This window comes from Drosophila innubila, chromosome X, assembly GCF_004354385.1.
Source record: "Drosophila innubila isolate TH190305 chromosome X, UK_Dinn_1.0, whole genome shotgun sequence".
Lineage (NCBI taxonomy): Eukaryota > Metazoa > Arthropoda > Insecta > Diptera > Drosophilidae > Drosophila > Drosophila innubila.
This window is the reverse complement of record NC_047626.1, coordinates 646,496-657,805: the sequence shown is the minus strand read 5'-3', so window position 1 is coordinate 657,805 and position 11,310 is coordinate 646,496. Positions and strand designations below refer to the sequence as shown.

At 36.1% G+C, this 11,310-nt stretch overlaps 2 protein-coding genes across 2 annotated transcripts; one reads left to right on the top strand and one right to left on the bottom strand.

The window, feature by feature from the left end:
- Window positions 1-5,038: 5,038 nt before the first annotated feature.
- Window positions 5,039-6,966, top strand: LOC117783316 (delta(3,5)-Delta(2,4)-dienoyl-CoA isomerase, peroxisomal). Its single transcript, XM_034620680.1, has 5 exons — window positions 5,039-5,196; window positions 5,324-5,471; window positions 5,774-6,098; window positions 6,420-6,719; window positions 6,782-6,966. Exons 1-5 carry the CDS (start codon window positions 5,145-5,147, stop codon window positions 6,878-6,880), a joined length of 924 nt encoding a protein of 307 aa, XP_034476571.1. The 5' UTR covers window positions 5,039-5,144; the 3' UTR covers window positions 6,881-6,966.
- A 528-nt stretch (window positions 6,967-7,494) lies between these two features.
- LOC117783309 (xaa-Pro aminopeptidase 3) lies at window positions 7,495-11,081 on the bottom strand. Its single transcript, XM_034620667.1, has 3 exons — window positions 10,546-11,081; window positions 8,674-9,484; window positions 7,495-8,075 (listed from the first exon to the last, which is right to left on the bottom strand). The coding sequence occupies exons 1-3, from the start codon at window positions 10,921-10,923 to the stop codon at window positions 7,648-7,650; spliced, it is 1,617 nt and encodes a 538-aa protein (XP_034476558.1). The 5' UTR covers window positions 10,924-11,081; the 3' UTR covers window positions 7,495-7,647.
- Window positions 11,082-11,310: the final 229 nt, after the last annotated feature.

The window sequence follows — 11,310 nt, the reverse complement described above, 5'->3', positions numbered from 1 at the left end:
TGATTGGACACAATTCCCCACACGATGAAAATGCGCGCGAGCCGCTCGTTGAAACTTGAAATTTTTAAAATATCAACGAGCCGCTCGCTAACCTCACACCCGATGAAAATTGACGCGAGCCGAGCATGCTCGGCGCACATGTTTGTCGTGTGTGGGACCCTTTACAGGCAATTAAAGCTTTTCAAGCTTTTAAAGCTTGAATTTGCTGTCATCCACGAGCTCTGTTAAAGTTTTCTTAACATAGCTGACACTCGGTTAGGCTCAGTTGTGTTTTGCAACTCGTTCCGAAAGGTTCTTGATCTTCCCTTTTCTTTTTTTCAATATTTTTTTTTGGATGTTAATAATTTTAAAAATATTAATATTAATAGTATTTCGATATGAAATACAATTTTTATTTATTCTTTTCTTAGACCCCGTACTTAAAAAAAAAGTACAGGGGTCTATTAAGATTGTTTTTAGGACTGTGTGCGAAGCAGGCAGAAGGAGGCGTGGCAGACCCTATAAAGTATATATATTCTTGATCAGCACCAATAGCCGAGTCAATATAACAATGTCTGTCTGTCCGTCTGTATGAGCGCCTAGATTTTAGAGACTATAAGAGCTAGAGGCACCAAACTTGGTATGTAGGTTCCTCTTTATAAGAACAATTTAAAAGCTAGTGACACCAAACTTGGTATGTAGATTCCTCTATATTGCAGACAGATCAAGCTTGTTTCTTTTTTCGATCGGACCCCTATAATATATAGCGCCCATAGGAACAATCGGTCGAAAATCAAGTTTTAGTATGAAAAACTTTTTTCTTTATGAGAAATGATAACCAAGTTATTTAAGTATGTATAAGAACATTCTTACCAAAGTTGGTTCAAATCAGATCAATATATCATATAGCTTGCATAGGTCTGGTTAAAGAGTTCACCGACTTTCAGCTGTCATAACTTGACCAAAACTGAGCAGATTTTCAAGTGGAATGTCATTTTGATTATAATTTGGACTCTTAATTCATTCTGCACTCAAATTTTGTTTATTTGGAATATTTTATTATTTTCGACCAAGATTCGAATTTGATGCTAAGGGTCCCCCCTTTGAAATTTCGAAAATTCAAAATTTTAAATCTCAAGTTTTCACTCTTAATCAACTCATTATATCGAAATTAGTATAAAACAACACTTTAAACTTGATTCTGGGACCTTTCATTTTTTTGTAAAAAATCATGTGAAATTGAACAATAATTTTGACTTGTAAAGTGGCAAATCCGCAGTCTGACTAACTTCGAACTCTCATAACTTTGTCAAAACTTAAACGATTTTCAAAATGAATGTCATTTTGATCATTGTTTGGTCTCTAAATTTATTTTGCATTCAAAATTAATTAATTTTGTAAAAAAAATTATTTTCCTCAATGTCTTGGTTTCGATGCTAAGGATCGATGCTAAGGATATTTTAAAAATTAAAAATTTTAAATCTCAAGTTTTCATTTTAAATGCACTTCTTACATCGTAACTAGTATAAAACAACAGTTAAAACTTGTTTCTGAGACCTTTCATTTTTCTGTAAAAAATCAAGTCAAAATGAAGAAATATTTTGGCTTGTAAAGTTGCTAGATCAGAGGCTTGAGCAACTATGAACTGTGATTACTTTGGCAAAACTTTACTAATTTTCAAGCGAAATGTTATTTTGATTATGGTTTGGCCTCTAATTTCAGTCTGCATTTAAATTTATTTATTTTATTATTTTTTGACTTTTGAAATCTGCCAATGACATTATATCCTTTTTTGCCGGTTTTCAATGGGCTCAGCGTATAAAAAAAGAAATAATTATGCCAAACTAAAACTCTACGTCTTAGCCACTCTTTCTATAACATACATTACATACACCATACTCTATTATGCCAAATATCAAATATTTAATTTATCCCAAATACTAATAAATGCCTCACATTAAACCCTGATAAAAGAACAAATAAACCCAAATACTGATCCCATAAATAAACATGCATTGAATGCCCAAATAATTGACCTCCAATCGACACGTGGACCCCAAGAGGGCGCTAGTGGTAAGATTAAACAAATAGGCCATACAAAAGGCAACTCTATATATGATAAAGCAACAGGCAAATCATAAATTGGGGGAAAAAAGTGGCAGCAGCATCTGAATAGTGAATATCAAGAACAAAGAGTTATTAAAATAAGGAAAGGATCTTACATCTACTTCCCATATGTACGATTGAACACCCGAACAAGCCTACGATACACTCATAAAGCACTTTCAAAACAGCCACCTCGTCCCCACTGACACTAAAAAGGAACACAACTTCAAAGCTATTATAAAGGGATCTCCAGCACACCTTTATAGCCGAATGAATCATTAAAACCTTGAGAAGGCCGGATTCAAACCACATAACGTGGAAAATATTATTGGGAATATTTCTGGAACCCCAACAAATTTTTGTTCAGAATCGAACTACTCCCAAACCCAGACAACGACAAAGTCGTAAACATAACCTCCCTTGGCCTTCAATGTGACCATTGAAAGACCATAAAAAGCAGTGTTTTAAGTGTAAAAAATTTGGCCATACAAAATATAAGTGCAACCAGCAAATAATAACTTGCTTTAAATTCGCCGGCCTTATTTTGGGCCATCATACCGGATTCAAACCACATCAGGGGAAAATATTATTGGGAATATTTCTGGAACCCCAACAAATTTTTGTTCAGAATCGAACTACTACCAAACCCAGAAAACGACGAAGTTTTAAACATAACCTCCCTTAGCCTTCAATGCAAAATTGTTCCACGTCCACATGTCCATTGCCTTTTTCTTATTCTAAAAAAAAAATTCTTGAACTATTTGTGCAACAAAATTAAATAAAACTATAACAAAATACAAAACAAATACTGAAATTAAAAATATAATCAAAATAAAACAAAATATAAGCAACTAACATAAATAAAAACTCTTTCATAAGAAATATCAAACAAAATAAAATAAAACATGAGCAAACTAACCAAAAGCGAGAAACTACAAATAACAAATTTTACACAAAAAATGCAACTAAAAGACAACAAATGCAACGACTACAGCAACTACACTGATAAAAATAATGTTCTAAAAACAAGATTTTGGTCTCAGAACTAAGATTTTTGGTCTAAAAAATGCGTCGAGAGCTTCAAATTCTTGAATTAAGAGAACACATCTTGATTTTAAGAACATTTTAAATAAGACCAAGTTCTTATTTTAAGAATAAATGTTCTTAAATTAAAATCAAAAAATAAAATAAATGAAAATTATTTTTATATTTATTTTATTTTTTATTTTTAAATTTTGATTTATTTATATTTTATTCTGTTTTAGTAATTTTATAAATGTTATTTTCATTTGTTAGGGGATTCGAGCCGCCGCCTACTGCTTTATTAACTGAAGCGGCCTCTAACCAGAGCGCCACGGTGCCATCATTTGTTTGATACGAAATAGTACCTATTTATACTTTCCTAACAATTTAAGATTTTTATTCTTATATTAAGATTTTAAGATTTTTTAGATTAATAATCTTAGTTTTAGTAATTTTGGTCTTAAAATAATCTTATTTTAAGAACAAAATATTTAAGATGAATGTTCTTGATTTTAGAGCTTGGTCTTTTTTTTCAGTGTATTCGCTGGTTGCACTTATATTGTGTATGCCCAAATTTTTGACACTTAAAACACTGCTTTATATGGTCTTTCAATGGTCACATTGAAGGCTAAGGGAGGTTATGTTTACGACTTTGTCGTTGTCTGCAGTTTTGAAAGTGCTTTAGGAGTGTATCGTAGGCTTGTTCGGGTTGTCAATCGCACGTATGGGGAATAGGTGTAAGAACCTTTCCTTAGATGCTGCTGACGCTTTTTTCCCCCAATTTATGATTTGCCTGTTGCTTTATCATATATAGAGTTGGCAAACAACAACTGCCTTTTGGATGGCCTATTTGTTTCATCTTACCACTAGCGCCCTCTTGGGGTCCACGTGTCGATTGGAGGTCAATTATTTGGGCATTCAATGCATGTTTATTTATGGGATCAGTATTTGGGTTTATTTGTTCTTTTATCAGGGCTTAATGTGAGGCATTTATTAGGGATAAATGAAATATTTGATATTTGGCATAATAGAGTATAATGTATGTAATGTATGTTATAGAGAGAGTGGCTAAGAGGTAGAGTTTTAGCTTGGCATAATTGTTTCTTTTTTTTATACGCTGAGCCCATTAAAAACCGCCAAAAATAGGATATAATGTCTTTGGCAGAATGTATGAAACAGGCAGAAGGGGCGTGGCAGACCCCCAAAGTATATATATTCTTGTTCAGAATCAACAGCCGAGTCGATTGAGGCATGTCCGTGTGTCTGTCCGTTCGTCCGTATGTTTGAACGCGTCGATCTCAGGTTTCTGACCAACTTCAAACTGTCATAACTTGTTTAGCATTGAACCGATTTTCAATTTTAAAAATAATCAACAACCCTTGAATAGGCGACGAAAAGAAAGTTCCACGACGCTAAATTATCTTATAAATAACAGCAACTTAAAATAAAAATACGAGAACTACAAAGACGAGAAACGCTAGTGTAACAGTACTGATTATGTCTAAGCTAAAACCATTTGGGAATTCTAAGTGTAAAAGTAAAAATATAAGTTGAAATTTTTGTTGTCTATCATTTAGGCATTTTTACCGCCCTCTATTGTTTAAAAGAGGGAAAATTACAATGCTCATCGGCTAACTTCACGCTGCGCAGCTTACTTAACAAACGTCTCAATTTGCGTTGTGCAGCCAATTTCATGTTGCGCAATTTTTTATTGGAATTATCTCATTTTTAGTTAGTTTTTGAAAACTATTAAGAATGTAATTTATATCTAGCTATTTTCGCTATCAACAGTAAAATTTGTTAAATTTTTAAATTGCGAGCTCGTTTTTAAGAGCTTCCAAATTGCTTGCACTTTAATTGAATTGAAAGGCTGCCAGAGATTTAAAGTATCGGTATTTTGGCTGGGATAAAGGCTGCCACACCATTTTTGAAACAGCTATTTTGTTGATCAAAGAAGTTGGCAACACTGCAGCCGCCGCATACAAAATATTTATAAAAGAGAGGTTTTTTAAAAAAGATTTATACAGTTTGCAATCATGTCGCTGCAAAGATTTACAAATGTTATCAGACTGGCGCCGAGAGTAAGCGGTAAGTTTAAGCGATAGATAATGATTACGTAGCTGAGTGCATATTGAGCTGTAAGTCCAAGCGGTTCAACAGGTGCAAAGTCCAAGACAAACAATTTGTGATATTCAATTAAAATCTTAACTTGCAGCAATGCAGACGTATCGCAACAACACAAACGCAGCTGGAAATGTGCCACAGTTCAAGACATTGGCTATAACGACGCCAAAACCCTTTGTTTTCCATGTAGAACTCAATCGTCCAAAGAAACTCAATGCAATCGACAGGGAAATGTGGCTGTAAGTACAATAAATATATCTATTTAAATTGTAACAGTATTGCAGAGCATCCTTTTTCCCGTCAACTCTGGCTTTTTACAAAGTCCTGCGTGCAGCGGATGAATAAAAAAAACTTTGGCAACACTGCAAAATACAATATGAAAATCTATCAAAATATGGGTAATGTCAGTGCAGCTTTTTTCTCGTAAAATCTGACTTTTTAAAAAAGTCCTTTAGCGTACAGCGGTAGTATAAATTTAAAAAAAAAGGGTAAGCAACACTGCAAAATATTAATACTAATGTGTGTGTATGTATGTTTTTAGAGAAATTCGCGACTGCTTCGAGTCGCTGGCAATTAATCCGGATTGTCGCGCCATTGTATTGTCGGCAGCTGGGAAACATTTCTGTGCCGGCATCGATCTCAGCTCGATGATGAGTCTGGGTCAACAGCTGGCGGATAGCGAGGATGTCGCCCGCAAGGGAATTATCCTCGAGCGTACGATTAAAATCTATCAGGACTCGATTAGCGCCGTCGAGCGTTGTACCAAGCCGGTAATTATGGCCGTGCATCAGGCGTGCATTGGCGCCGGCGTCGATTTAATAACGGCTGCGGACATACGTTACAGCACACAGGATGCCTTCTTTCAGGTACGATTGCTTGAACTTTTTTCAAAATATTAGTATCGATAACATTTCGATAAGACCTAATACCATTTACATTTCGTATTTTTTGGCAGAAAATATCGATAACTCAACTTTATATATATTTTTGAAATATTTACTTTTTATATATTATCACATAGCCTCCTCCGACTTGTTTTTTTATAGCTAAATATATATTTTAAATAGATATGCAGCCAATAGCTGTGAAAATAGCCAGAACTAGCCATAAGCTTACTAAATTGGCAACAGTCACTGTAAAATATACGATCGTACATATTTTTCTTATCGATATATCGATACTTGCAGATAAAAGAGGTAGACATTGGCATGGCCGCCGATGTGGGCACACTGCAGCGTTTCCCGAAGGCCATCGGCAGTCAGTCGCTCGCTCGCGAGCTCTGCTTCACGGGACGCCGCTTCGAGGCGACAGAAGCCGAGCGCTGTGGCCTCGTGAGTCGTCTGTTTGCCGATAAGGATACGCTGTTAAGTGGCGCTATCGATTTGGCTGCCGATATTGCCGGACGGAGTCCAATTGCCGTGCAGACGACCAAGGAGAGCATGGTTTACTCCCTGGAGCACACCAATCAAGAGGGACTCGATCACATTGTAAATGAATTGCTTGAATTACTTCCTGATTTATCGATATTTAACGACTTTTGCTTTTGCAGCGCATCATCAACAAATTGCATCTGCAATCGGAGGATTTTGCACAGGCTGTGGCTGCCCAGCTCACCAAGGATGAGAAGCCTGTGTTTGCCAAGCTCTAAGAATTTAATATCCAGTCTCGATTTTCAATTCAATTTGTATATTTTATAATCTATGCATTATTTTGTAATTAAATATGTCCAACTAATTCGCATTTTATAAATTTACTATTGATGGTACCTCGATATATTGATGTTTGTGTTGGAATGCATCGATTTTTGTTCACTAAAAATGGTAATCTAAATTCGAAATCTACGTTCAATTTAAAGATGTTTTCACCAAGAAACCATAGTTCTTAAATCAATTTTTAGATTTTTTTTATGATTTCGAGAATTTGAAGAGAACTTTAATAAAAAACCTATTTTCATGCTAAAGCTTCGATTCCCATAGCCTCTCAGCTGTCATATCCATCTGGGACTTGTATAGTTTTTATTCTGCACTAATTATATACTTATTTAATAATCAATTCTTGGAAGTGCAGGAAACTTTCAAGATTCTCCATATTGAAATCCCAACAAGAGAACTATTAAAGATTTGAAATTTAGGCGCTTTCGTGTACAGGTTTTTTCAAATGATATAATAACAATAATTTCAAAATTGCCTATTTTTTATTTTCATTTCGATTTAAAAATGTTTTTATGGAAATTCCTGGAAGGAAATAATAAGAGTTAATGACTAGGAATTTGTTAGGGACTTTAATTTTGAACTCAATTAAATTTAATTTCAATGTATATATTTCAAATTAATTAATTACTTTGGCAAACATTTTGTGAATTGTTAAACTAATTAATGACTAGGAATTTAGCAAAATAAGTGCTCGTCGATTGGATTAATCCGTTTGCTTCACCTTGAAGACATTCTCAAGGGCACGACGCTCCTTGATGCAACTGGCAGTGAGTACCTCAACTTTGCCCTGCTCATTGATCAGTATATCATCCTCAATGCGAATGCCAATGCCACGGAATTCCGGCGGTACATCCGTCCGTTTCTCATCGATATAGATGCCCGGCTCCACGGTGAACACCATCCCCGGTTGGAGGCGTGTGTTGCGCGGCACATGTGGTGTATCGTGGACATCCATGCCCAGATAATGCGACACATGATGCGGACAGAACTTGTAGCCCTGGCTCGCCAGCTCCTTGTACTCGCTCAGATGCTTCCCGACCAGTCCAATCTCCTGCAGATATTTGCCCAGCTTGAAGCACGTAGTCTCAAACAACTGATCAAGCGTCTCGCCGCCAGGTTGCATGATCAGCTCTACAAGGGAACAGCGATCGTAACGATTATAATTTTCCATTAAAACATAATTAAAATCATTCAAATTCATTTAATTTGTATATAAAAATTAAACCATAACTCTTATTTCCCATTTGTATTTGAAAAATCAAAAATTAAAGTCATTTTTTAAATTTTGTTATGTTTATGTGTCTTTTAAGGACTCCTGATATTACACAAATTAAAAGTTTGAAATTTAAAAGCTGCAAATAATTTTATCATGTGTTGTAAAATTTTGGGAGTTTTGGAATTTTAAAAACAGAAAATTTTATATATCAATTTGTCACTCTTTATCAACTCCTTATATTGTAATAAGTATTAAACAGCACTTTAAAATTGAACAAAAATCATTTCCCATCATTTTTTTATTTCATATAAAAATTATTTAAGATTTGGGTCCTTCCTGCACAATTTGCTCCTTACTTTTCATTCCCAAACAACAATATTTCTATATTTGGTTTCCTAATTTGTATTTCCTAAAACCAGAATCCCTAGATTGGTTTTCCCAATTTTGACTATCAAATTTTTGGTATTGCGAGTAAAATTTTTTGGGACCCCAACTTCGATAACTACAACTCACCGATAGCCTCTTTCTGGAGCTGCTCCATCATGTCGTAGAGCGTGCGCTGAGCATCCGTAAACTGTCCGCTCACAGGCCAGGTTCGGGTAATGTCGCTGGTATATCCGCCGTACTCGCAGCCCGCATCCATCAGGAGCAGTTCCTGCGGCTGCAGTAACTGTGTATTGTTCACGTAGTGTATAACGGTGGCATTTTTACCGGCGGCAACAACCGGCGGATAGGCCAAGTAGCTGGCATTCCGCATTCGACACTTGTAATCGATGGCAGCGTACAGTTGATGCTCCGATTGTCCGGGTCGAGTCTCTGCCATGACCTCGTTAAAAGCCAGGGAAGCAATCTCACAGGTGCGACGCATCAATTGCATTTCGGCGGGCGATTTAATCAGTCGCATATTCTCCACAAAACTGTAGACGGGCAACAAACGGGGTCTTTCGCTCTGACACAATCCTAGCATCGTTTCCGTCACATTCGGCAACTCCGAGTGCTTCAGGTCGAACCAAAGATGTGGCTTCAACTGCACGACACGCTTCTCCAGCGTCTGACTCAGAGTATCGATACTATATGCTTCGTTAACGCCGAACAGATGCACGGCGTACTCGGGTCCCGTTCGTGGTCCGTCCCACAGTTCGGCATGCGGATCCTTCGGACGCATAAAGAGCGTCGATTGCACCGCGCCCGTCTCATCGATAGTCAGCAGCAGCACCGAGTCCGGTTCCAGGCAACCCGTCAAATAATAAAAGTCCGAGCTCTGACGGAACACGTAGGGTATCTTGCCGCTCATATACTTTTTGGCGGCAGCGCCGATAACCAGCTAAATAAACATCGATATTCGTATTAGTGATGCCAGTCAAAATGGATATATCGAAAAAGATCGATAGATAGGCAATTGCATTCGATTAGTGTTGCAAAAAAAAATCGATTTGGATTTTTTAACACGTAAAATACTTCTTTATATTAATTAGGCTGAATCGATTCTAAGATATTTTCACCAAGAAACCAAAGCTCTAAAATCAATTCCATTTTGAGTTGAAAAATTTAAGTTTTTATAAATTTTAACATGCTCTTTTTAGCATATCTTTGATGTTTTTAGTCCCAATCCTGAAAACTATGGTATCAAAACTCTGGTTTAGGACGAGGACTTAAAACCTAATTTTCGTCCCATGCAATAAGCAAAAACACAACATTTTTTATTTTCAAATACGGAAACTAGGATTTTATTTTAGAACTATGTGCCTAGTGAAATCTTCTTACTATTGAACGTAGATTAGGAATTTTGGTAAAATTTTTAGTAAAGAAAATTTAGTCAGCCCAAATATTGGCATATTTTTATATGATGTAAGGACACCAATTACTATATACAAAAAAAATTATGTATATATTTATATCTATATATAGAGATTCTACAAAAGTCAATTCGACTAATAGGCATTCGTGAAATACGATAAAATCAGCACATAGAAAAATATTGGCATTGCTCTTGATACTAATCAAATTTTAATAATTCAAATAATGTTATTGAAGTTAACGGTTACACATATAATAAAATGATAATCTAATTAAAATCTGCCTCAGGGCTGATTGTGTGAAAACTTGAAGTGCGACAGGATTTTCCATATTATTTCCATATTATTTGTTACCATTGACGCCGACTTTTGGTATAAAGATGATAGTCTGGCCAAACTCGTGGTGATATTAACAAATATCATTAAAAACCGTTGGAAGCATTAAAAAAAATAAAGAAAAAAGCCAAATACATTTCAAAAAAAGGCTAGAGTTCCCGCCACAGATTTGACGGGAAAAAAAAGCTAAATTGGCAGCAGTTGCACCACATATATTGAATGCAGGTGAAGTTGAATATCTGAAGTTACTCACCATATGACTTTTGGCGGCACGTCCGTTGAACTCATCGCCAAAGCTTTCGGCGTAGGCTTTCAAGCCTTGCATAAGACACGTCCGTCGCGACTGAAACTCGGTCAACTCGACGCCGGGCACGAGTTCATTGGGTCGAATTAGATGTGGATGCGTTATGCTCGTCGGTTGACCCAGAGCACGTTGTCCATTCCTCAGGGCATCCACAATGCTCCGCACTGTGTCCTCCGACGGCGTCTGTGTTTGCGTTGTTGTTGTTGTTTGCTGTGTCTTGCACCACTGTGCAGGCGATTTTGTGTGCAGCTTTGAGCGCTGCTGCTGCGAGCTGCCGAGAGCGCGCAACAGGAGTGAACGGGGCAGGCGTTTAAGTGCAATCATCATCTGGTTGTCTCTCTCTCTTGCTCCCTCTGCTCTGCTCTGTATTTAGTTGTATTTAACACAAGTCGCTTCGAGTTCAAGTTTATAAAACAAAATTACAAATTTGTCTCTACGTCTACATATGGAAATGGAATAACTGACAAAAACAAAACATTTGCCGCTATCATTTAGTGATGTGCACTTATATCGCATATATCGATAGTTTGTTGCAAATATCGAGGTAGTAAGATATATAAAAAAAATTTTAATTGTTTTTAAAACTTGCAGCTTTAATTCATACATTTATTTCGTATTTTATTTCATTTTTATAATGCAATACTATACTGCAATAACAAACAATATTCATACAATAATATCGATTCGCAGAAAATCAAACCAGATCGGAAATTT